At 38.8% G+C, this 26,558-nt stretch overlaps 2 protein-coding genes across 7 annotated transcripts in view; one reads left to right on the forward strand and one right to left on the reverse strand.

Annotated features, from left to right (window-relative positions):
- nek1 (NIMA-related kinase 1) overlaps positions 1–7,533 on the reverse strand; it is a 21,731-nt gene extending 14,198 nt beyond the window's left edge. For all 3 annotated transcript variants that reach the window (XM_046872933.1, XM_046872935.1, XM_046872932.1), the window contains exons 1-9: positions 7,429–7,533; positions 6,400–6,536; positions 6,208–6,304; positions 4,981–5,078; positions 4,209–4,292; positions 3,134–3,201; positions 2,960–3,046; positions 1,571–1,625; positions 998–1,198 (exon numbers count right to left, since the gene is read on the reverse strand). In XM_046872933.1, the coding sequence (XP_046728889.1) occupies positions 998–1,198; positions 1,571–1,625; positions 2,960–3,046; positions 3,134–3,201; positions 4,209–4,292; positions 4,981–5,078; positions 6,208–6,304; positions 6,400–6,516 (807 nt within the window). In that variant the 5' untranslated portion in view covers positions 6,517–6,536; positions 7,429–7,533. The remainder of the gene's footprint in view (positions 1–997; positions 1,199–1,570; positions 1,626–2,959; positions 3,047–3,133; positions 3,202–4,208; positions 4,293–4,980; positions 5,079–6,207; positions 6,305–6,399; positions 6,537–7,428) is intronic.
- Positions 7,534–7,548: 15 nt separating this feature from the next.
- Positions 7,549–26,558, forward strand: part of LOC124401029 (capping protein, Arp2/3 and myosin-I linker protein 3-like) — a 52,367-nt gene continuing 33,357 nt past the window's right edge. For 2 of the 4 annotated variants that reach the window (XM_046872928.1, XM_046872931.1), the window contains exons 1-10: positions 9,769–10,058; positions 10,183–10,343; positions 12,455–12,549; positions 21,646–21,696; positions 21,794–21,853; positions 23,623–23,744; positions 23,847–23,941; positions 24,052–24,122; positions 24,760–24,833; positions 25,283–25,358. In XM_046872928.1, the coding sequence (XP_046728884.1) occupies positions 10,271–10,343; positions 12,455–12,549; positions 21,646–21,696; positions 21,794–21,853; positions 23,623–23,744; positions 23,847–23,941; positions 24,052–24,122; positions 24,760–24,833; positions 25,283–25,358 (717 nt within the window). In that variant the 5' untranslated portion in view covers positions 9,769–10,058; positions 10,183–10,270. Of the gene's footprint in view, positions 7,590–9,768; positions 10,059–10,182; positions 10,344–12,454; positions 12,550–21,645; positions 21,697–21,793; positions 21,854–23,622; positions 23,745–23,846; positions 23,942–24,051; positions 24,123–24,759; positions 24,834–25,282; positions 25,359–26,558 lie in introns of those variants that run through there. The other 2 variants (XM_046872929.1, XM_046872930.1) reach the window with 2 other exon arrangements.

The following is a 26,558-nucleotide window of genomic DNA, read 5'->3' on the forward strand; positions in this document are numbered from 1 at the left end:
ATTTTTAAAGTGATCGTGTATAAACGTAGATGAATAAAGTGCTTTCTTGTAAACAGAGTTATTCTCGAAACGGTTTGATACCACCCCGTATATTCACATATACACACATTTTGGAGTCCGATTCTACTGATAAATAGAAATCCTGTAACCGTTACACGGATTATCTATAGACGATCGATTACAAAATACTGATACTGGCCCTATTTCTAAAATACAATAACATAAAAATTTTTGATAAACCAAGTTTATTTAATTGTGTAGTCATATTTATATAATTATATATAATTTTTTTTTTTTTTAAGAAAAAATAATAAGAGAACAATCAAATGAATATAGAAACACAATCCAGTGCAGCTTTACAGAGTTTTTATACAATAGATTTAATTTTTATTTGCTACAATTAATTCTACATTTGTCATATACCAAATATACAAAAGTTGATACTCTTAAAAATTTTACGGATGGATGGATGGATAGACAGATAGATACATGAGACAAACAGCTAGAAAAAGACAGAGAGAGAGATAAATGCCAGACAGACAGACAGACAGACAGACAGACAGACAGCAAGAAACAGTCAGAGTGAGAGATAATGCCAGACATATGATAGAGAGAAAAAGAAAAATGACAGATAATAGATAGCTACAGACAGACAGACAGACAGACAAACACTAGCACAGACATCTGTCAGTATCTATTTCATGCTTTAAATTGATTTATTTGATAAATTGATTTACAGCTTTACAGTTTAAACGTAAACCTTTCATCTGCAAAAAAACAGCGTTTGAATGCTAGAACATTAAAATTCGCTAAAATTAGACACCCATAAAACTGTATTTAATTTTAGCATTAAGTGTATTTATTGCCTGGTTTATTAATTCACTCTAAATTGCTTACAAAAAAACAACAAAGCGTGTGAATGTTATAATGCTTTGAAATCTGCTTGAATTAGCCCGTCAGACAACAGTTTATAATATTTGAAAAAAAAATCTCTAACCTGTGGCGAGAGAAACCTCTGGATTCTGCGGGCGAGAAACGGCTTGTCCAGTATCGCACTGACCGAGGGTCTTTCCCGTGGGCTGCGTTTGAAAAGCAGGCCCAGGAGAGCACGCAGGTCCTGAGAGTAATGCACCGAGACTGGAGGGTATGAACCTCGGATGATGTTCAGCACCAAGTTCTTCATGTTCCCGGCTTCGAACTTAGGAAAAAAAAAAAAAAAAGAAAGAAAGAAAATATAGCTCGAATAAATTAGCACGGAAATTCACTTTGAACTTCAGAGGCACTGACGGATCAAAACGATCCTGAGATGTGCAGATCATTGCAGTATGAAAGAAATCTCTTTTTTTTCTGCTTAAACAGCAGCGAATTCAAAAGAGCTTCCCCGGAGCGCTGCGCTCTTATCGCCAGATCTTTAATTACTGAAGCCTGGGAAGCAGAGGTGTTTGAAGCAAGTCAGTTTATTATACAAACTTAGAGATTGAAAAGAAAAGAAAAAAGTCTATATACTTTAATATTCATCCAGGTAACTACAGCGAGCAACTTAGAAATTGCCCTAATGACAAATACTTACAGCATGTTTTAGTGTGCACATTTCATACAGGACACATCCCAAGGCCCAGATATCGCTGGCCGACACAAAACAGAGGAGGAGAAAAGAAAAACAAGGACCCATGAACACACGTATAAAGCTGAGTGTAACAATACCAGTAAATGAAACTTATAAAAGATTTTTATAAATATCGACATATATACATATAGAGGTTAATGTAGTATGCAGCTAAAAAAATAAATAATAAAGAAATAAAGAAATAATATTTTATGATTTTTTTATTTTTTTTTTATGATGCGTGTTTTCTTTTAGGTGTTTTTTTTTTTTTTTTATCGATCACTGGGGTACAGGTTTGGCTTTCCCATAAATAAATATAAATAAATAAATAAACAAGTTTATTAATTAATAAATAGGCAGATGTAGCCATTAGAGTTGTCAGGGTGTTGAAAAATAATATAAATAAAAATTCTTATTTAATTGATAAAAAATATTTTTTACTTTTTTTTTTTAAGTATGAGGTTAATGCAGTTCACGACTAAAAAGCCTGGCATGTCCGTGGCAAATAAATAAATAAATAAGCGAATGAAAAAAGCAAAAAAACTAATTGTAGATAAAGATGAAGCACCACAAGCACGCTCCAAAATCTAGTGAATCATCTTCCAAGAAGGAATGGATAGAAAGCAAATACAAATCTTATAGTCGGATGTACACAAACTTTTGCCTCACTCCTCTAAAACGTCTTGACTGGTTCCCTTCATCCCTCAGGGTACAATAAAGACGGCGAAAACGCGCATCCACTTGATGTCTAAAGACCTGTTGCTTATAGCAGGACTTAATATAAAATAGCGCAAACTGGAACAGATTTTACTGACCATGAAAGTTTACTAGCTACAGCACATATAAATTTAAATGACAAAGCTGTTCTGGTGGCTCATGGTAGGACATTATCCATATAGTTTAACGCAATCAATATGATCAATACCACATTTCTTTTGACCCCAGTTAGATTTGCAGAACTCAAAAACTGGAGTCTATTAAAAATAGAAATCCAGTATAGGCCACGCCCATATACGGTTTAAAAAAAACAGATACGGATATTTTGAGCATACGCACATACAGGAATTGCATTACATCCCTGCTTTTCAAGGATTTCACAATGCATTATTAAAAAGGTTCTCCTGCGCTAAAGAACCTAAAGAGCTGAAACAGGATTGATGCGATGCTTGGCTTCCGCAGCTTAGTCCGTGATGACTCGGCATATGAGAAGCGTGAGCGTGCGTTCACGTTCATCAAACTCGTTTCTCCAATGCCTTGTACTGTCACTTGTGCAATGGCGATACAGTTAAATCTAATCTAACCGCCTACATAACGTTTAATTGTCCATCAATCTGACACTCATCCACACGCTACCTTTTATTGTTGTACGGTTTATTTTCGCAAATCTCGGGGGAAAGGTAGTACGGTGTGCCGATGCAGGTCCTGGCCAGCTCCACGGTACTGCAAAACATATCACGCTGATGTTGAAACTCGGATTTTGCCACCCTCCATTTATTAAAGAAGAATCGTGATATACCTGCACCGTACCTGTTCAAAACTCGAGCGATCCCAAAGTCGCCTAGCTGCACTGTACCGTCCTTAGTCAGGAATATATTCTAGAACAAAACAAATCAAAGAAAAAAAATAGCATGTGGGCATGTTAAAAATGACATCATCACTCTGTTGCTTCTGCATGAGGTTCTAAACAGTACCAAAGCTGAACTTTGGTCCATTATGATCCACTATGCCTACTATGATCAAAGGGTGCAGGTTATTTGTTGGTACCTTACTTAATGAGAGCTTTCTCTTACAAAACCCTACAGTTGAGTAGTTTACCGTTTGACTCTTTTGTTGTTTGTTCTTTTACCACGTGACTCCTATATACGCTATATATATATATATATGTGTGTGTGTGTGTGTGTGTGTGTGTGTGTGTGTGTGTGTGTGTGTGTGTGTGTGTGTGTGTGTGTGTGTGTGTTATTTATTTAGTCAAACCTTTTGCCAGTCATTTTTTATCAGATAAAGGAGCAGATCTGGAGGGATAAAAAAATATAAAGTGATTTGGTGAACTGGGGGGGTTAGGATGTTGTTGGTCGATGCCCAGGAATCCCGTGCTTTCACTCAGGTTTGTTGAAGGTGGTGTGGTGGGCCACCTCTTAACCCTAACTTTTAGTAATATTGCAATAGCTGATCTTGTCGGAGTCCCTACTCACACCCTTATCACATTGTACAGTGGCTTTAACTTTTAAGTAACAATAATTACCTTCTAATCCTTATTTCTCTCTCTAAACATGCTCCTGAGCTACCACTGACCACTGCTCCTGTCCCTTCGGATTCTCTTTAATTGGACACCACTCTGTGCAGATGGTGATGGTTCCACAAGAACAGCCTAAAGATCCGTGATGTTTCTGAGCATCTCAAGAACTTTGAGGATGGATTTGGACTGTAATTAATAATAAATTAAAGAGATCTGCTACAATAGCTCAGGACCACAGTTTGCTTTCACAGTACACCTCAACAATAATAAATAATAAATGGACATTTGTTTGCCACAGTCGCATTAAACGTTTTAACTTAAACCTTGTAACCTATAAATCAGCTTTGGGACAATGTCCAAACTTACCTGTGACTTTATGTCCCTGTGAAGGATTTTACGGTCGTGTACGTGTTTAAGTGCCAGACAGATCTGGACAAACCAGTCAAGAATCTGCAGGAGGAAAAGACGATAATGAATGTTAAAGTGGCAATTTACATATGCATAAGGTATTGAAGAATTTGCTGGGGAAGTGGGGGCGTGGTCGAGTGCCGGTTTGTGTACAGAAGGCGGAGCCAGAGGAAGTGAGTGGTAGTGGTCAGACACCTGTGCTCCGTTCGCAGAGGTCCACAGTGGTCCGTGCAGCTGATTTCCTTCAAATGTACTTTTTTGTTCATGAAAACAAGAAATCTGTTAATCCGTTCTAGTGCAGTGCTGATCTTTTGGCAGCGGTTCTTTTGGTAGGACGTTTTGGAGACAAGGTGAGGGAGGTGTGATTGAGATGGTTTGGACGTGTGCAGAAGAGGGACATGGGGTATATCGGTGGGAGAATGCTGAGGATGGAGCCAACAGGAAGGAGGAAAAGAGGAAGGCCAAGGAGGAGGTTTATGGATGTGGTGAAAAAAGACATGCAGGTAGTTGGTTTGAAAGAGGCAGATGTAGAGGACAGGGGGGGTATGGAGACGGATGATCCGCTGTGGCGCCCCCTAATGGGAGCAGCCGAAAGAAGAAGAAGAAAGAGACACCTTCTTTCCATGCTGTTTTATATTTGTACAGGGTTACTGTAGAATTTCTACTCAAATTGTAATAGATCTCAAACGTCTGGCTCTTAGCTTTTTGTGCACACTAGCACTTCGTTAACCTGTTCTTCGGAGAAAAGGAGTCCTTTCTGGTTATTGATCTTCTTAAACAGGTCGCCTCCCTCGCAGTAGTCCATCACTATGTACAAGCAGCCGTTCTCTGCAGAAAAGCGAACAGAAGAGGATTAATGTTGCCTCGTCAGTGAGTCAGCTCGCTGCTTTTTAACTCTCTCCCAAGCCATTAGCTCATGCAGATGCTCCCTGTAATTCAATTCGAAGACTTCCTCAGTCACTCGAGCGTCAGCTGCCTGTCAAACGCTGTTGTCTGCTTCCAAGATTTCTGTATTATAACTCTAACGTCAATATGAAATCCTAGCAATTTTTGGTTGAATTTCCCTTTCCATCTTAACTATGAGACTGCTCAATAATAATAATAATAATAATAATAATAACAATAATAATACATCTTCCACTGACTTAATAGCACCTCAGAGCTGTGCAATACCGGCGACTTTACCTCAGATCTGTGTGGCACCACCATCTTTACCTCAGAGCAACGTGGTACAGGCGTCTTTACCTTAGAGCTGTGCGGTACCATACTCTATACCTAAGAGCTGTGCGGTACCAGAGCCTTTACCTCAGAGCTGTGCGGTACTGGAGCCTTTACATTAGAGCTGTGTGGTACTAAAGTCTTTACCTCTGAGCTGTGCGGTACTAAAGTCTTTACCTCAGAGCTGTGGGGTACCAGCATTTTACCTCTGAGCTGTGCAGTTTTAGAGCCTATACTTTAGAGCTGTGCGGTACTAAAGTCTTTACCTCAGAGCTGTGTGGTACTAAAGTCTTTACCTCAGAGCTGTGGGGTACCAGCATTTTTACCTCGGAGCTGTGCGATATCAGAGCCTTTACCTCAGAGCTGTGCGGTACCGGAGCCTCTACATTAGAGCGGTGCGGTACTAAAGCCGTTACCTCAGAGCTGTGCGGTACCGGAGCCTTTATCTCAGAGCTGTGCGGTACCGGAGCCTTTACCTCAGAGCTGTGCGGTACCGCACACTTTACCTCAGAGCTGTGCGGTACCAAAGCCTTTACCTCAGAGCTGTGCAGTACCAGAGCCTTTACCTCAGACCTGTACGGTACCGGAGCCTTTACATTGGAGCTGTGTGGTACTAAAGCCTTTACCTCGGAGCTGTGCGGTATCAGCATTATATATAAGCACACAAAATCGTCCAGTTTAAGAATAAACCCTTGCAGTGTAATAGGAATCATTCAGGCTGGTAAATAAAGAGTTTTACCTTCAAATGACTCCTTATACTGCACAATATTGGGGTGACTCATGTTCGCCAGCACGGCCACTTCTTTACGAGACTCCTGTCTCTCTTTATTAGACATCTGTAAAGTGTAAATGAAAGCTTTCAGTGTTTGCAAATGAGTGTGTGTGTATATGGGTGGTTAAAAATCCGACGAAACCATCATCAACAACTCACCCTGGAGATGCCGATCTCCTTGATGACATACTGGTGGCCATCCTCCCTGGACTTTACCAGAATGGCTTTCCCAAAAGAGCCCTCCCCGATCTTCTTCACCTTCTCATACCTATCCATGTCTGGCTCTGTGCTTCATGCTGTAGTCACAGAGACGAGGCACACACAATCAAAAGATGATTGTTGACGGATAGAAAAAAAAGAAAGAAAAAAGACCATGTCGTTTATGATCACATTCGATTTGTCCGATTACTTCGGGTACGTTGAGCGGAAGGAAGGGAGTGTAGTGCTGCAATTCTACACCGGAAAACGGATTTAGATTTAAACACACACATAAGCAGCATTAAAAAGAGGTGGATTAGATAAAGAGTGAGAGCAAATATGGATAGAAAGAAAAATAGATAGAGAAAGAAAGAACAGACAAGAGCAAAACGATTGATAGGTAATTCAAGATAGATAGAAAGGTGGATAGATAATGAAAGAAAGAGACAAATAGAGAAAGTGATGATAGATAGATAGATAGATAGATAGATAGATAGATAGATAGATAGATAGATAGATAGATAGATAGATACTGCAAGAAAAAGTCAGAAATAGACAGACAAATATTGCAAGTGCAAAAATGGGTGTATAGGAAGATGGAGGGAGAGAAAAGACAAACAGACACACCCAATAAGTTTTGGCACCCCTATATACATATACACACATACACATATATACATGCAGTAGCTTCCCAATTTCCCAAATTATTTTATTTCAGGGCAAAAACACGTAAATACACAAATCTATTTATTACATTCGTTAGATATTTTCCTCTCTTTCTGTCTGATTTTGATAGACAGAGGAAATATATTGTCAGGAGCAACCAGGTCGTACAACCCAGCTGAGATTACACACACACACACATGCTAAATTCACCAGCCTCAGACTCAACAAATATATAATACACCTCCATTAGCATGCACTCATTATTACTAATAAATCTGCAAAACGTCACAATGCTCATTAGAATGATTTATTACATTATATTACCTCCTGTAACGTGGACAAACTCTCCTGCATCAAACCCTTTCACACTTACAGCGGTCTAAACCGACGCCTCTCAAAACGGCGATATTTCATTGGTCGAAAGCTCCGATTTCTGATCTGTGATTGGTTCACAAACATGTCTGTCAACTCCAAATAGAAATCAAGTATGTATGTCGCTGTTTGAGACAAGGCGTTTCCTAGCAACCGTCATTGATTATGAGATGCAGCACGATTAAATTAAAAAAGGAGCTATACGGTTATATATAATATTATTTTATATGTATATATTTATACTATAATTATATACATATCATAGATATTTCTTATTTGTATAAATAACCAGTAAGAAAATAAAAGCACGACGCCGCTGAGACGATCCATTGAAATCTAACTTCCTGTCTGACATGCTTAAATGTGATTGGTTGAAAAAACTGTCATTCAGGCGGGGAATTGTGAGGATGGGTGGAAATCATTCTAGACCTAATCTTAAAATATGCAATACATAAAAATTTTGCTCCTAAAAATTTGATCCTAAATAAATGTTATTTTATATAAAATGTATTTTCCTGATGCTGCTTTTCCTGATTAACATAAAACCAGCAGCTCCTCAAATGACCTGTGTGTATTAAGGGTGAGTAAAACACTAAAGTGCTGCTGCATCACACTCTTCATTTATTGATTAATCAATCAATTACTGTATCTACAGGAACAGCTAATTTACTGGCGTTAATGGTCCCACGTATTGTACATTCTGTTATTTAACAAAAAAATAAAACAATCTGGCAAGGTTTTTCAACGCTATCTGCCCTCTTTCTCATACATAAGATAAAGGAAGTCCACAAGTGTCACTTGATGGACAGATAAATGAGAATTTGCCACCTTCTCACTCACAACCGTTATTGGCATCAGTGGCATCGTCAGGGGTCGGCAAAATGGGTTCTGGAGTGGCAAATAGTTTTTCAGGGGTGGCAGAATGAGTCCTGGAGTGGCAAATAGTCTTTCAGGGGTGGCAGAATGAGTCCTGGAGTGGCAAATAGTGTTTCAGGGGTGGACTAAATAAAATCCGCAGTAGCAAATAGTCTTTCAGGGATGGCCAAAATAAATCCCAGAGTGGCAGATAATCTTTTAGGGGTTGCCATATGAAGTTCTAGAGTAGCAAAAAGTCTTTCAGGGCTGGCCAAAATGATTCGTCTTTCAGGGGTGGCCAAAATGAGTGCTGGAGTAGCCAATGGTATTTCAGGGGTGGCAACTCATGGTGAGTTCTGTACTTTTTATTAAATGAATCAGTGGTTTTTAAAAAATCAACATTTAGCTGTTATTATCATCATCATTATTCAGAAATCTTGTTTCACTAGAAAGAGTAAAGCTACTGTTGCTACGCATCATAAAAAAATGGTAGCAAGAGGATGAAAAACTGCATCTCAGACTATTACGACTACAAACCTGAGAATATTCATTACCACCAACACCCTGATAGATGCACAGTAGCAGCCTGTGTGTAAAAACATCATGTGTGTTTCCTGTTAGTGGTCCTGTGACTGCATTAGGAGAAATCCATCTGTAAGGTTATCTTTAGATGTAATACCACAAGCCTATCAGCAGATGGCGCACAAGTAAAATAAGTATTTCTGTTCAGTGATTTTTTAAAACATGTTACCAGAAAGGAGTTTTTTTAATGATGTCTGTGACCTCTAGCTCTGTGACACCGCTGGGCTAAAAGCAAAAACACTACTCCATCTAGGTAAAGTGGACATAATAAACACCCCTCGTTTAAACACCCCTTGTTTTTCTCCTCAAAACTCTGCTTTGTGTATCATAAAGCTGTCATCAATTAAGTGATTCTTATAAACCTCCAATAAAAATCAGCTGCTCCTGTAGGATTTTCTTCATCTTCTGACTTTCATCTGACTGCTAAAGACGTGGTCCTCAAAGATTTATTCTGGAAGGCCAATGATATTTTAGGGCTGGTCAAAATACATTTTGGAGTGGCCAATAGTATTTCAGGGGTGGCCAAAATTGATTCTGGGAGGCCAATGATATTTTAGAGATGGTCAAAATAAATTCTGGAGTGGCCAATAGTATTTCAGGGGTGTCCAGAATGAGTTCTGGAATTTTGGAGTAGCCAGAATAAATGTTTTATAATAATAATAATACAATAATGTTTTAGGAATGGCCAACACAAATTGTCGAGTGGCCAGAAATATTTTAGGAGTGGCCAGAATAAATTCTGGAGTGGCCAGTAATATTTCAGGGGTGGCCAACATGAGTTCTGGAGTGGCCAATTATGTTTCAATAGTGACAAATCCAGTTTTTGAAGAAGCCAATATGACGTTCTGGAGTGATGGTATTATTTTAATGGTGGGTACAATTAGTTCAGGAGTGACTAGGATGATTTTTGGGGGGGGCCAAAATGAGTTCTGGAGTGGCTAGTATTATTTTAAGGATGGCCAAAATGAGTTCTGGAGTGGCCAGAGACATTTCAAGGGTGGTAATGATTAATTCTGAAGTGGCAGGTAATCTTTCATGGGTGGTAACTCAGCATGACCAAGTGATATTTCATCTTCAGGTGATTTTTAGAGTGGCCAGAATTGATTGTGGAGAGGCCAATGGTGTTTCACAACTCACCTGTGATGGTGAGTACTGGAGTGGCCACTAGGGTGGCCAAATGATATTCCCAGGACTGGGTCCATTCTCCACCTCTTCCATCTCTCTCTCTCTCTTTCTTTTTTTTTTCCTCTTTCTCTCTCAATGACTCAGGGAGAGGGAGCGCTCAGGGCAGAACTGGCGGAATGCTCTGAGAGCTGAATTCTGCGCCGTTGAATCACTGGTCTGGGTGAGAAGCTGGATGAGAAGACTGGAAATGGCTTCTAAAGACATCGCTGCTCCGTGTTTTCCCAGCGTATCCAGAGAACTTACAGGTGAGGGGACGCAAAGCAACCAAAAATGACCAAAAAATACATGAAAGCAAACAATAGATCAGAGGATTTTTTCGTTGGGTTGTAGCTCCTTCTACAGGAGCATCACCAGCATCCCTGGTCCATGTTGCTTATCAGTCAGACGCAGTGGCGTTAACAGCTATTGATTATTTATTTATTAATTAATTTTATTTATTTGCGGTAAAAAAAAAAAAAAAAAAACATTGGCGAGGGATTGAACGCACGCGCAAATTTGCACCGGATTCCCGTATTTTCTTTTATTCTGCATGATGCATGGATGTGCATGCATGCATAATATAACAGTTGAGCCTCTGTGTTTGTGTGTGTGTGTGTGTGTGTGTGTGTTGGATGCAGGATTCGTTTATTTATCCCAGAGTGCAAAGGAAGGGCTACGGTAATAAGGCGCGGCCGGGCATCCCTATGCGCGCTTGTGTGTGTGTGTAGGTGGGTGGGTGTGTGTGTGGGTGTGTTTATGAACGGGGATGCACGTAGACGTGAATACACTCCAATTTACGCGTGCGCTTTTCCTTCACTATGTCCTATGGACGTGCGCGCGTGCACTCATTTCCTAATTGCCCCTAAAAGCCCCGCCTCGTGATAATTGGCTGCTGTAATAAACACCAGGAAATCCCTCATTGAGGGTCTTTCTCTTTTCACTTTCTGTTTTTCCCCCCATGTAATTGCACATCACACAATACAAGGTTATAGGGGTACATTATGTCCATTTTGGGGGTTGATTTTGACCTTTCGAAACATGAGACTTTTGCCTTGAGTACCATGCCAAAACGGGGTCTCGTTGGACGTGTTAGTAAGAGGACATATGCGATGCAAACACCTACCGGGTGCATTATAGAGGGTATAATAAAAAAAGACATGCTGCGACTGATTTCTTCCTGGCTCAGAGTGTACAGTATACTAATGCAGCCTATAAGTTCCAGACATTACAGGGGGGTTACTAAGATCTGACCCGCTGTTGTTCTTCAGGTCACGTCAATGTATAATTGTGGACATATCATGGCGAATATGAAACGTCTTCACGCGTTCGAAATTCCGGTGAAAAATGCACTGGTTTTCACAGCGCACAATTCGTGTTTTAACCCCAATTCGACGAAAAGACGATTCAGAATGGATTTACTTCATAAAGAGAGTATTTTATTCTTACATAAATGTGCATAATGTTGAAACCTTTAAATAGTCTTAAACAATGCGGCAAACATCATGTAAAAAGCATCATGTAAACACTATTTTAATTGTATGTCTTGTATTATACCGGCGGTCCCCAACCATTTTTGCACCATGGAGCTGATTATAACGGGCAATATTTTCATGGACCAGTTTTTAAGCTGTGGTGGATAAACGCAACAAAATAAAATGATACGACCATAAAAACTGGTATTTTCTAAATATAATAATAAACATGAATCCACTGTGTTGTTGTTTGTTTATTTTGCTCGTTTGGGGGTTTGAATTTAGCGCTAATGTATTATGCCTTAGTGGGCAGAGCAGCCCCTTTAAGAAGGTAGAGGATGGAGGTAAGACATGTGACCGAGGCATCATGACATGCATCAAGAGTGAGTCATAGACAGATGTGGCAGAAAGAATCCGGTCATTTTTCAAAATAAAACAGAATCAGATAATAAATAAAATGGAAATAATGTAAGTTATGTATTCTTTCGGTGCGGCCCGGTACCAATTGACCCACGGGCCGGTGCCAGTCCACAGCCCAGGGGTTGGGGACCACTGTATTATATGATATAGCACTAACCATGCCAACTAGTTATCTGGTTATAAGTCTGACCTTAACCCTATTGAACAACTTTGGAATGAATTGGAACGCACCACAGGCCTCTTCATCTCACCTACTTCAATTCCTGACTTTACCAATGCTCTTGTGTCTGAATGAGCCCAAATCTCCACACAATCTAGTGAAACATCTTCTCAGAAGAATGGAGGTTATTATAAGAGCAAATTGGGGGCTCTAATGTGGAATGAGATGTTTAAAAAGCTTATGAATCTTATCGTTATATGTCCACAAACATTTCACCATATAGTGGTACTTTCTTTTAACGGTTTGCTTCTATTTTTTTTAACAGACAGCATCAGGAAATTCATCGACAAGTCTGCGGTCAAGTTCGCTCGTGGCGTCAAGCTTGAAACCAAAAATGGAAAATCGGAAGACAGGATTCTGGTGAGGGCCTGAGACACATTTTCTACTGCTTTACAGTTTAAGGGGGAAAAGCTTTCCATTGCAGGGATTAGCATTTGTACTTGAGACTAGCTGTAAGAGAAATCAAAGTAAATCTCAATACGTCTGTTAAAAAATCAGATGTCTAGTATTGGGACACCTGACTTTTCCAACCATAGCTACGTAGCTTCCTAGCTACAAAGTTACTACAAAGTTGTATTTGTGAACTAGGAGTCCCAAACCTGTTCCAGCATGACAGCTCCATGAATATATGCTATAGTCCTCTGACCTTAACCCTATTGAACACCTTTGGGATGAATTGGAACGGCACCCCGGGCCTCCTCACTTCACCTCTCCTACATCAATAAACACAAATCTTCACAAAATCTAGTGGAACATCTTCCCAGAAGAGTGGAGTTACTATAGCAACAAATGGGCACGCAATGTGGAATATCTTTATTGCACCATTAACAAGATATAGCACCCAATATTGAACAGGTCATGCTAACAACTATGGGTAGCAGATAAGCAGAAGACCTTGAAAAGCCTCCCTTGCTGTACTTGTAATAAATGCAAAGCAAATTATATTTGTATCATCACCTTTTTTTTTGCTAATCAGAAAAATGTTTCGATCCGTTACTCAAAATCTGTAACGTGGTCCGTTGCACCACTAATGTGTATAATATATGCAATAATCAGGTAGGATAAGTGTACACACAGCACTTATTTTGGGGTAGAAGCCTACCAATTTAGCATGTATTGATTTGTCAAAGTGTTTCCATTTTTACAAGACAAAATCTATCGCATTGTCAGGGAATCTCCTTCTGCACGTTTATGACTGGATTCATATTTGTTTGACGCGAAATGCTGAACGTCATCTTCTCCTTTCAAATCCAGACATTTCTATTCGGGGTCGTTAATAAGCCCCTTTTTTTTCAGCTGTCTAAACCTGTTGTACCAAAATTGAGCACATATACATAATCTTCTCTAACTTTACTAGAGGTACAGGTGAAAAGAAGCAGCATTTTAACATGATGCTCCCACCACCATGCTTCACTGTGGATATGGTATACAATAGGTGACATTTCCTGCGTCCTTAGTACTTTGTGTTAAAAAGTACTTTCTGTTAAAAGAGCTTTAGCCTCTCAACGCCCACCCTCCCACAGCCCAGACCTGCATAATATACAAGATATCGTTGTCACATGAAGGGATGAAGCAATACTTGACAAATCTTTCTTCCTTTGACAGCATCAAAAGTTCCTTTAATGCTGTAGGTCTAGCAGGCTCGCTGATAAGATTTCCTCAAGTCCTTTCATCAGTTTTGATTGTCACTCTGGTGCACCATTTTTTTTCTACTTGTTGATCACGGCGTTCCGAAGCACACCTCTGATGTTGGGGAAATTTGGTTCAAAGTTTGCTTCATACTGTTCGTTTTACGACATTCTAGCGCAATAGATGTGTGACATTTCGGGGCCAAGCTTTGCGAAGCGATTACGCTAGAACAATGTCGATACAAAAGGTGAATTGTTACCAATATGTCATCGTAGATTTGGATGTAGAGGATTAAATAATAAACACGGGCTCTCATGTTCATTTGGGAATTTCAACAGTCTACTCCAATGGCTTAGGACCACAGGTTGCATTTAATTGCCTATGAACTGCAATAAAGGGATATTTGGTGCCACCCAGATGAGGTTGGGTTCATTTTTGACAAACTTACAACCAACAAAATTATACGTTCTTTTATTATTGTTTTTATTCATGTAAAGCAACTTTGAATCAATATCCATTGTTAAAAGTGCTATACAAATAAAAATGTATTGAATTGAACAGCCTTAAAGGGAAGTGTTAGCTCAGTGTTTCAGCCTCTTGGGTACTAATTGGGAGGTCGGGGGTTCAAGTTCCAGTATTGCCAAGCTGCCATTTTTGGGCCCTTAAACAAGGCTCTTAACTTCCTGTACTTCAGGATGATCGTATAGGGATCAGTTTATTAATGCAAAATGTATACTCTTTATTTATTTCTGTAAATATAAATGTAAATTTCTTTGGTACAATTGTTAAAAGCACTCTACAATCAAATGGAATATAAATGATGCAGCAGAGCTTTAGTCCTTCCAGTTTTTTCAAACAGATCATCCACCAAAGCTTCTGATTTTTAAACATCATGGCAGCTGTCATCTCGGACTCCACTAACTATCCAAACCCAGTGTCTGCTGTAACTCGGCGTGACGGTGTCGTATAGTCGCACTGCATTATGGTCCGACGTTTGCCACACCGGATTTCTCATTATTATGACACTGAAAAAGGTGGGTGAGAAAAGAAGCAGCAGCTCACAGCAGAATTCTCACAGCAGAATTCTGACCATTAGCTCTTACGTCGGAGACATTTTTTCTTCAGGTTTTGGACATACCGAAGTTCCAGACCAGACTTATGCCTTCATTAGAACTCTAGATGGCTTTTTTTTTTTGATCCGAGAAACATGGCACCATGCGAGATGTGCAGTTGCTGTGATAATTAGATCTCGCGCTCTCTCTCGCGCTCTCTCTCTCTCTCTCTCTCTCTCTCTCTCTCTCTCTCTTTCTCTTTCTCTCCCTCTCACAAACACACACTTTCAGTTTCCTGCCCTAGCTGGGTGCATGGTTTTTGTGTTTGTGTGTGTGTGTGTGTGTGTGTGTGTGTGTGTGTGTGTGTGTGTGTGTGTGTGTGATCGGTGTTTCCCAGATTGGTAAATGATTCATGGCAATACAAGTGTGTGTGTGTGTGTGTGTGTGTGTGTGTGTGTGTGTGTGTGTCCATCTGCCACTTGTTCCTTGATATGCAGGGCCTTTCATGACTGTTCAGTCTTCTCACTCAGCTCAGATGAATTTCTGCCTTGTGAAATTCAGCCTTGTGTGTGTGTGTGTGTGTGTGTGTGTGTGTGTGTGTGTGTGTGTGTGTGTGAGAGAGAGAGAGAGAGAGAGAGAGAGATAGAACATGATGAGTAGTTAGAGGACAGAAAAAAAGGACATCTTAAGGTAGTTTGATAACTGTGTGTTATTTAGATTAGATGTGTGTGTGTGTGTGTGTGTGTGTGTGTGTGTGTGTGTGTGTGTGTGTGTGTGTGTGTATAGACCCAAATCCCCTGTTACCCACTGCGGTGCTGGTGCCGTGTTGCCGAAGTTGTGGCAGTGACATCAACACCCCCCCTTTCTTCTCCTCAATACCTCATACCCCCCTTTTCTCTGCACCCCAATTCCAGAAGCCACTGCAGTCATTGATACACATACAGCTATGGGACGGGTCGATAATACTGAGAGCTAATCGTGAAAAATATTTATATTTTTATTACAAATAATAATAATAATCTCAGAAATATTGATTTTCTATGTATGATTATGCCAGAGGTGGAACAACTATGGCAGGCGCCCTTTTTTGTAAGAGCAACTTACAGTTGTGTTAATTATACAACTGAGGGTTAAGAGTCTTGCTCAAGGGCCCAGCAATGGCAGCTTGGTGGTGCTGGGATGTGATCCCATGACCTTCTGATCAGAAGAGTAACTTCTTATTCACTGAGCTACCATATCCCAAACCTGGTCTTTCTCAGGGAAGAAGTAGAAGCAAAAATTTCTCATTGGCTAGAAGGATTATGTTGGATATTTGACTGACAAAACCCTATGGACTAAAGAAATATATGGACAAAAGTTTGTGGACACCTTAAATAAGATTGGTATGTGGTTTTTGAGCATCACAGTCCACATTTAGGACAAATTTGCTCTTAAAATAAAATTCTGGGAAGATGTTCCACAAGATTTTGTGGAAATTTGTGCTCATTCAGTGACAAGGATGTAAGGTGAGGTGTTGAGACCTGGGCTGTTCAATAGGTTTGAGGTCAAAACTCTATAGAAGGAGATCTTCAACTTCAACCAATGTAGAGTATACGTTAATGAAGATGGCTTTGTGCACAAAATCATTGTCATGCTGAAATAAATTTGGTTCTTCTAATTGAATTGATGAAAAATTACAAGCTGCCGCATTTCTATACAATTGTGTGCCTCCATCTTTGTGGTAACAGTTTCAAAACAAACCAAATATGGTGGAAAAAGTCAGGCGTCTTAATACTTTTGTCCAGATACTTACTATGGTTACAGTTTTCTAAATCAGCGCATTCATTTAGAAGACGGATTAAACAGACCGCATCATCTTTCAGCCAATCAAAATCGAGTATTCAGTCAGACCACTGTATAAGGTAACACAGAATGTCTGATAGATATGTTTAAAGGTAAATTCGAACAATCCTGAGCCCTGCCTTTAAATATAGAAATATTGATTTAATAGTAATAATAGTATAATATTTTCTGTGTACCAGGTTTGCAAAAAATTGATTTCTGATTTGGGGAAGAAATCACATATGGCTGAAAAAATCAGGCATCCCAACACTTTTGTTCATACACAGTAATTAGGCAAAATAGTCATTATTTTGAAAAATCCAGTTGACTCATCCAGTGTGTCATCGGACTCTGAGGAATTGTGCTCGTTCTGACCAAGTATTCTGGGCTTGCTGTTTATATAAGCCAGAGATAATTGATACTCAACCAAGAAAAAAAGAAAAAAAAACAGATGGTCCTGAAAAAAACAGCATGCTTGCAAGCTGTAAATATTTGATCATCGAATTGTTCAAGATGTATACAGGTTTTTCAAACCAAATAAATACATAGAGATGACACAAATTTTGCCATATCAGTCAACTGACCTGAACTGCATAGGATGAACTAAAGAGGAGGGAAACATCAGCATTTCTGCAGAGATTCTCTATGGAGGAATCGTCTCAGATGCTTTGCCTTGTATTCTCAGATTTAGAGGTGTCTTCTTGTATAAAGCCTGGTGAGGTTGGAGAAATCAAGGCAAGGTATTTGAGACCGTTCTTCCAGGGGATTGGCTGAAAGGGGGCTAATAATTGTGCCATCCATATAATGTCAATATAATATGAATACATTGCATTATGTTTTGTAATTGGTCAATATTCTTGTATTTTTGTTCTTTTTTTTTTTTATTCCAGAGGTTTTTTGGGAGACAGAGGTCCACCCTGTGTTTTTGCTCATATTTACCAAAGGGGTGCCAATATTATTGGAACTGCATTCCCATCATGACTGCCTCCCTGATGATTAGTGGGAGGTAACCACGAGCGTTCAAACGAGCCAACATTAGCAGATGAACTCCAATGACTCATCTGAAATGATTTCTATCGGATTCATTAGTTGAAACAAGCAATCCATCCTGAACCATTCGCTAATCCTGTTGTTTTTTTTCCCCGTGATATAATATTCGCTGATATCTTAAAGATCTCGGAAGACCGGACAGTTCCGAAGCTGTAATTATGCTTCTTGAAGCGAGATCAGAGATAGGGAGACGCCAGGGATCATTAAATAAAGTTATGGATTATAGCGCCTGCCTTTCTAATCAATCGAATTAATGCTAATGTCTGCTAGCACATCGAGCCTTCATGTCTGGATGCTAAATAAGGACTGTGATAAGAATTCTTTCTGAAGAGATGCTTGGAATTGAAGCCTCGAGGCTTAAAAGGAAAAGAAAACACAATACTGTGTCTGTTTTGTGTCCTAATTTCCTTAATAGAGGAAACAAATTTGTTTAGCATGGTGGAATTTAGCAGTGGAGGGCCATCAAGACTTTCTCTGCTGGCTTGAAGTCTATCAGATATATTTTTGTCTATGAATACGTTTTTAAATAGTGTTTCTCTCCGGTGCGCTGTTGACATTGGGACATTTGGAAGATCCGATCATTTTAGTCACTTGGTTCTTTGCATCTCGTTCATCAAAAAGAACAAATCTTTTTTTTTGACTGATTTAGTTCGTTTCGTTCCTTTAATCACCTTCATAGTGTATATGGAATTCACGTGACAAAATAACAAATGAATTGGACCATGAAATGAACTATTTAATTGTGTTCCCTGTGTAATGCACTGCTTAGCATCTATTGGAGTCACGTGATAAAAGATTAGACGACTCGGATTAGACGAGTCAACAGATAAACTTCACAAATCTGTTCGCTGTACATATTCTACGGAGATTTGGCGATGCTTTGCTTTCTCACTCTTTAAGACGACTCGTATTAAAGAATAAAGTTCAAGTTCAAGTCCAAGTTTATTTCTATAGCGCTTTTCACAATGGACATAGTTTCAAAAAGCTTTAAAGAACTTCAGAATTAAAGTAAATGCTGTGTGTTTATCCCTGATGAGCAGCCTGGGGTGGCTGTGGCAAGGATTTCCTTAGATATTATGAGGAAGAAACCTTGAGAGGAACCAGACTCAAAAGGAGAACCTATCCTCATTTGGTTGATATCAAAAGTGTGATTATAAAGCTTTAAAACAATACAGAACACCGGAGAAATATCACGAGCACCAGACTTTGAAATTATGAGTAACGTCTTTTCTACACTTTTATACACTCAGTATATAATGTACTGCACCTGATTTCCTTTTCTAGGATACGTTGAAGCACTTGAATATGAAAAAAATAATTTAACGGGAAGATACATATGGTTTTTGAATTTATAAATGGTTACATTTTTCTTATTAAATGCTCGAAACTGGGATTGGATTACTAGCTCGACACACAAATTCGTGTTTTTTTCCCCAAAATCTTAGCAGCTACATGCTTTGCACGTTAGCAGCAATATGCTACGGGTTTCTCAAACCCACAAGAAATCCGGAAGAACATCTTTCCCTGTTAAAGTCACTACTTGGCACTATGACAGACGATCCTATAGAGCGACGGAGCGGAAAAACAGCAGGCCTCGCGCTCGGATCGTCAGACTGCGACAAACCTAGCGGACTCGACTGCAGTTTAAAGCTCAATAAACCCGGTTTATTGGAACAAGAGGAGACAGTCCAAAATGGAGGACAAAAAAGGGATCGTAAATGGAGCGACGAAAAAAAGGTCAAAGCTGAACAATCGATAACGAAGCCAATGGCGTCAGGAGAATCAACCAGAACAAATAAAAAAGCGAGAGATATAACGGGTGAAAAAGGAAAAATCGACAGGGTGAAGCAAGACCTGGCATTGAAAGAGTGAAAGGAGTAAATCTATACAGAATGGGAATGAGCTACACTGTTGAAGTCTGGGATTAGTAAAATAAAGAAGTGGTAACTCAGTGGTTAAGATGTTGTTTTTTTTGCTGCAGAGTTGAAATCGCAGCAACTCCAAGCTTTTACTTCTGGACCCTTGAGCAAGGTCCCTCAGATGCTAAGTTATCAAAATGAAATCATTGTTAAGTGACTCTGTAGGTGGATGCTGTAATGCTGTAATGCTAGCTGTGACTCTCTCGTGCCACTCGTTCTTGTTCAGTTTCTCCAACACGGATTCGGGAATATCAGTCACACAGACACCAGCACTTGTATGAAGGACCTCCGTGACGACTATGAGACCATTGAGTCGCAGTTTTTGGCACAAACATTAGCATCAATCCTAAAGATACGACAATAGCAACATGATAATATGCAAGGAAAGATATGAAGAAGGAGTCCCACCAACTAGATCAATTACTCTTGGAAGGCCATCTGGATATGGATCTTAGCGTTTGATACATTGGACTTTGGATCTAAAGGTTGTGAGTTTGAATCCTAACCCCATAGCTGCTCAGTTGTGTAGATGAGATCCAATTCCAAAAATGCCAGAAATGAGATGCCAAATGCCATAAATTTTAATTGATATACTGTAAACAGAAAACCTGAGGAGACCAGAAGTTTGGCCAGAAGTTTGGCCAGAAGAGAAAACAGTGCATGAACTGAGAGTGCATGAGCTGTTGACTAAATACTACACACCCTATTGAACTCTTTTTCACTGAATGAGATGTAAGAAATCTTCCTAGACGAGTGTAGGTTATAAATGATTCGATATAATCCCTACAGATTATCTGTAAATAATGTAATTCATCATAGTAGATAATATACTAATATACAGTATGTTCTCTATAAGATTGATCTTTTTTTTCTATATATGTACTGTATATATATTCCTTTAGTTTTATCCACCATAAAAATTAAAAATTGCACGTCAGATTGTCACCGCTTGATGCCGAACATCCTTCTGTACAAACGAGGCTCGGCGCATGATTTATTCACGACCCTCCGTTGAATTCCAATTAGCAGGTTCTCGAGCAGTTGGTTGCCTGGTGTATTCTGTGTCAGCGACAGAAGTATTGGACGGCTCGAGAGCACACGCAGCGGCCGAACGGAGGGACGTTCCGCCATCTTGGAATAGACAGATAATAGCCTCTGTAGTCAGGATCGTGCAGTTAATCTGGAATCGTCTGAAGATAATCGGCATATCCTGATGATCTGTGGATCATCAGGATGGAGAAACAACCTGGCTTATAGTGTTTTGTCCCATTTTTTGTGCCAAATTGTAATGGATGCACAAAGCGATTCACATCCAACGTCAGCATAAATATTATTGAAACACCGTTCCGTACATTTTCAACGTTCCAGGTTTAGATTCTCTTTTATGATCCTTGTCTCCAATAAACTGCCTGAGTAACTGTAGACTTCAGTGTAAATGAAAAAAGATCCCAAATCAATAATTAGAGAACCACTAATGGTTTCTAAGGCAACCTACAAATCTATTGGTTGTGTGTTTTAGTGTGTTTAAGTGTGTGCTCTTGCTATGGCTGTATGCACCACTATATTGTATATTTTGGACACCTGAGATAAGATTGGTATGTCCTTTTTTGGACATCCCATTCCATATTTAGTCCCTGTTTGCTCTTATAATAACCTCCGTGCTTCTGGGAAGCCATTTCACTAGATTTTGTGGAGATTTGGGCTTTCATTCAGCCACAAGGGCATTAGTGGGTGAAGTGAAGACGCCTGAGGTGCCGTTCAAATTCACCCCAAAGGTGTCCAATTGGGTTTCGAGCTCTATAGAGCTTCCATTCCAACCATGTAATGCATATTTTCATCGAGCTGGCTTTGTGCACAGGGGTATTGTCATGCTCAAACAGGTTTGGATCTCCAAGTCAAAGTCAATATGTATATATAAAATGAATATACATTATGTCCTAACTGAACTGCTGTCTTTATTTTCCGGTGCTCCTTCTCCATTCCAGGTCATCACCACATGGAGGCTGTACCTGATGGCGTCCAAAGTACCGACAAAGGTTTGTTTTTTGTGTGTAACCCTTTAATTTTACACAAAACCCGATTGGATTTTATATACAGGTTCATACAACAATAATAAAGAATTGTTCAATTTAGGTGGAGACCACGTTCAATTTCCTGGAAATCCGAGCCATGAACACTCACCCGGAGATGCAAGTGAGTCAGAATGTGTTAGTCGTGTGGTCACTGCTCTAGACTCTATGCCATTATTCATACTAATAACCATTATCAGTGTTATTTTATCTCCACAAGTGTTATATTAACTGTGCTGTTGTGAAATTGACTCATGCATGCATAATCGAATGAAGCCAATGCGTACTAAACAAATACACACACACACACACACACGTACCGTTTTATGGAAAATTATTTTAATGCTGCTAATTTTATTGTAATGGACAACTGGACCAGTCTGAAAAAAACCTCTGGTGATGTAAGGAATCGTTTTTTTGAAAACGTGGTGTGCAAGAAAGCACCTCAGCTCTGCCAAAAAATTTCATCCTTGAGGTTAATAAGGTGTTGGTCATTTATTTATCTTACCAAATGTAATGTACTTTATTTAAAGGCAGTTAGTGGGTCAGAAATGTCAGAACTGGTTGAAGTGGAAGATCTCCTGCTGTAGAGCTCTGTCAACCCGATTGAACACCTTTGGGATGAAGTGGAAACCCACCACCCCAAGCCTCTTCACCTCACCTACCCCAGAACCTGACTTTACTAATGTCTTTGTGAGCTGATGAGCACAGATCTCCACAAGGACACTCCAAAATCTAGTGGAACATCTTCCCAGAAGAGTGAGGTTATTAAAAGAGCTAATGGGGAATAAATGTGGAATGGGATGTTTAAAAAGAACATACCATAAGATTTCGTTCCACTTTCTGGGTTTGGAATTTCATGATATAAGCACAAGCTATTTTGTTCCAAAGGTGTTCAATAGGGTTAAGGTCGAAGCTCTATAGCAGGCCAATTCCACTTAAGATCTTCCATGAATAGCATCTTGCCTGTCGATCTTAGTAAAACTAGCCAATCAATGCTAATTTTGAGCTTGTGTATGCCAAAGGAGGTGGATAGCACTTTTTAAGGAGTACGTTCTTCAGCCCTTTGGCACAGCAGGGGACAGTGGTGGACGAAGTACACAAGCCATATAGTTGAGTTAAAGTAGATACACTCTGTAAAATATGACTCCAGTAAAACTGTCCCTTTAAACTTTCAGTAAAAGTACAAAAAGCCTTCAAATGTACTTGAGTATCCAATTTCTTACGGCAATATTCCTTAGATTGGAATTGGATTTCTTGTAAGAAGAAATCGAAAGGTTCTTTTTTTCAACTACTACAAAATATCACGCAAATATGACCATGGGTGTTGTAGCGAGTTTGAGTCAGGAGTTTCTTCCAACATTTATTACTCTCAAAATGTTCTTCTTGCTGTCAAGTTGAAAACGGAGCTCGCACTCTAACCCGATTGACGGCTTGCTGCGCATTTGACCGGTTAATATTTTATTCACTCATAAATAAAAAGGAAGACTGATTTTGCAATATGTAGTTGAGTAAAAAAGTATGATATTTGACTTTGTATTATAATATATTTAAGTCTTCACAAATGGAAATCATTCAATGAAACACAAATATGTGAAAAAGCTAAGTACAGTAACGAATTGCATTTAGTTTCTTACTTACTTTTCCACCACTGCCTGTTCAATTGTTTGGCTGTAGGTTGGTGTTAAAAGTTCGCCGAAGAACCATACGACCGGAAAAATGGGGTGTCCCAATACTTTTGTCTGTATAATGTATATAAATATAAATTGGTGATGAAACCAGAATGTGTAAGAATGATTGGACCAATTGGAGAATGAAGTAAAAGTAGCTAAACACCCGTTTTTTTTTTGAGGTGTCAGCATTTGTTATCCACCCTTCTCTTCTCCTTCATAGGTTGTCATAGAAACCGAGAAGTCCACCTACTCCCTAAGGCTGCAGTCACGTGAGCACCGCGACCATGTGATCAACCACATCAATTACGCCTTATCGCGGATATTCAACAACTCGGTGTTTGCGTGAGTGCACATAGAACCCGTGCTGTGTCCCGTTCGAATCGTTTTTTTGTTTTCATTTATTCGTTTTTAAAAGCCAACTGGTATTTCTTTCGCCTCTTTCAGTCCGTCCCTCTGTCACTCCGACAGTGATTTGTCAGATGGGAGTAGGAAGTACTCTCCAAGCTCTGACACATCAGTGGAGACACAGAGAGCGTGTGGTATGTGTCAAAATTATAGTAGACACACATACACACACACACACACATACACACACACACACAAACACACACACTTGAACAAAATGTGTCTCTTTCTTTTTCTCTCTCAGGTGGCTTCTCAGAGACGTATGCTGCTTTGTGTGATTATAATGGTATCAGCTGTAAAGAAGAGGTGCAGTGGGTAAGCTGGGAGTGAGTGAGTGAGTGAGTGAGTGTGTGTGTGTGTGTGTGTGTGTGTGTGTGTGTGTGTGTGTGTGTGTACATTATCAGCCGTAGTCATTTATACAAATTATATGTGTATGTATGGTTTCAAGTGAATAAATGTCTGTTATTGTACTATGTATATATGAGTGTGTGTGTGTGTGTGTGTGTGTGTGTGTGTGTGTGTGTGTGTGTGTGTGTGTGTGTGTGTTAATCTACAATTTGTACAGTATGAATTTGTATACATAATATGTGTAAGGGTGTGTGTGTGTGTGTGTGTGTGTGTGTGTGTGTGTGTGAATACAGTTTGTACAGCACGAATTTATGTACAAACTGTATTCACACACACACACACACACACACACACACATGCACGCACACACATCCTTACACATATTATGTATACATTTATACATAGTGTGTGTGTGTGTGTGTGTGTGTGTGTGTGTGTGTGTGTGTGTGTGTGTGTGTGTGTATTTTCAAGACTATGAATTGTATATACAGTTAAAAAGATATACAAACAATGTGTGGAAGGTCTTTTATGTGTGTGTGTGTGTGTGTGTGTGTGTGTGTGTGTGTGTGTGTGTGTGTGTGTGTGTGTGTGTTGTATTTTTCAGGATGTGGATACCATCTATCATTCTCAAGACAACCGTGAGTTTAATCTACTGGACTTCAGTCACTTGGAGAGTAGGTGTGTGTGTGTGCTTTATTCCTCTGGGCTTCAGCTACAAAATAATCATTCCAAGCCTTTTCAAATCTCTAGCTTTCCGATTTGTATTGTGAAAGTGTGTGCGCGTGTGTGCGCGTGTGTGTGTAATTTAAAAAAAAAAAAAATCACTTGCCTTGTTACTGGCATTGAACTCACTAAGTTGTAGATGCAACTCATCGTTCAAATTCAATGGTGTGTGTGTGTGTGTATATGGAAAAAAAATTTGTGATAAAAAAAAAATGACTTATGTGTTACATCAGCGTTTAAACGCTTCTTTTTGGTTCCGTAAAATGTTTTCTAATCCTTAATTTAATAAAAAATCTCATTTCCTGTATACAACCTTATATATTTTACTCTGCATGTATGTGTGTGTGTGTGTGTGTGTGTGTGTGTGTGTGTGTGTGTGTGTGTGTGTGCACTTTTCTTTGCAGAGATCTTGCAGTAATTGTTGCCTCCATGGCCTACAACACGTGGTTCACCAAACTCTACTGCAAAGACATGCGCATCGTAACTATCCTGTCTTTTCTCCTATTTTCCCAGCATGCACTTGGTCACAGTAATGCTTAAACAAACATGCTACACAGTAATGTGTTAGGGGCCTTGCTCAAGAGCCCAAGAGTGGCAGATTGAAAATACTGGGGCTTAAAACTCCAAACTTCTGCTCAGTAACCGAGAGCCTCAACCACTACCAGTTCTCTGAATCGTTAGCAATTTAACTTTTCCTACTGTTTTCTAGTCCAATAAAATGTATAAATAATTCAATATTAACATAGAAACAATTGTATCGAGTACAATAGAGTTTAATACAGTATCCTGATCCTTTATTTTCTTTCCAAATTGAGCTCATTCACTTCTAATCTCTATGTTTCAGTTCAATTTACATTTTTCAGCTTAGCATCACATACACATGTATATATTTATAGAAACAGCTCATATTTACTACTGTAGCTTTAAAACAAAAAATACTCAATTTAGGAGAATCTATTTTTATTTTGTTATTTTATATCACAATATTTTTTTTTATTTTATATGTCATTTGATTTGATTTTATGCCTCATTTAATTTTGTTAAATAAATGTATTTTGTTTTATATCTAATTGTATTTTATTTTTTAGTGTTGTTTTTTTGAGTTAATGAATTACATTTATTATTTAATTGTATATCATCTACTTTATTTTTTAACACATTTTAAAATGTGTTTATTTAAATGTTTTTTTTAATTATTATTATTTATTAATTTAATGATTTCATTTGAGAAATAATTTTACTTTATTTAATTTTATTTTATGACGTTTTCATAATTTTATTCACTAATTGAACTGTGATGTTTTTTGGGGTTTTTTTCCTCAACAGGTATAAATAATATATGTTTATATAATGTTCATTTAACAATTATTTTATTGGTTTAATTTATTTTATTATTATTAAAATGGTAGCTGCCACTGCTGGGTCCTTAAACATAAACATAAAAGTTATCAACTGTTTATTGTAATTAAATGTAAATGTATTATTGTGTTAGAAATTTTTATTTGTAGACCCCTCCTCCATTTACGCTATTAATTATTATCATTATTATTAATATTTGGTATTATTTTTTGTATTATTATTAGTTGTAGTTTTATTATTGAAGTAGCAGTAGTACAATCATTTATTTAGGTTTGTCTGTTTTATCAATACAAATTCAATGCAATATAAACATTGTATAGC

This window comes from Silurus meridionalis, chromosome 18 (genome assembly GCF_014805685.1).
Source record: "Silurus meridionalis isolate SWU-2019-XX chromosome 18, ASM1480568v1, whole genome shotgun sequence".
Classification (NCBI taxonomy): domain Eukaryota; kingdom Metazoa; phylum Chordata; class Actinopteri; order Siluriformes; family Siluridae; genus Silurus; species Silurus meridionalis.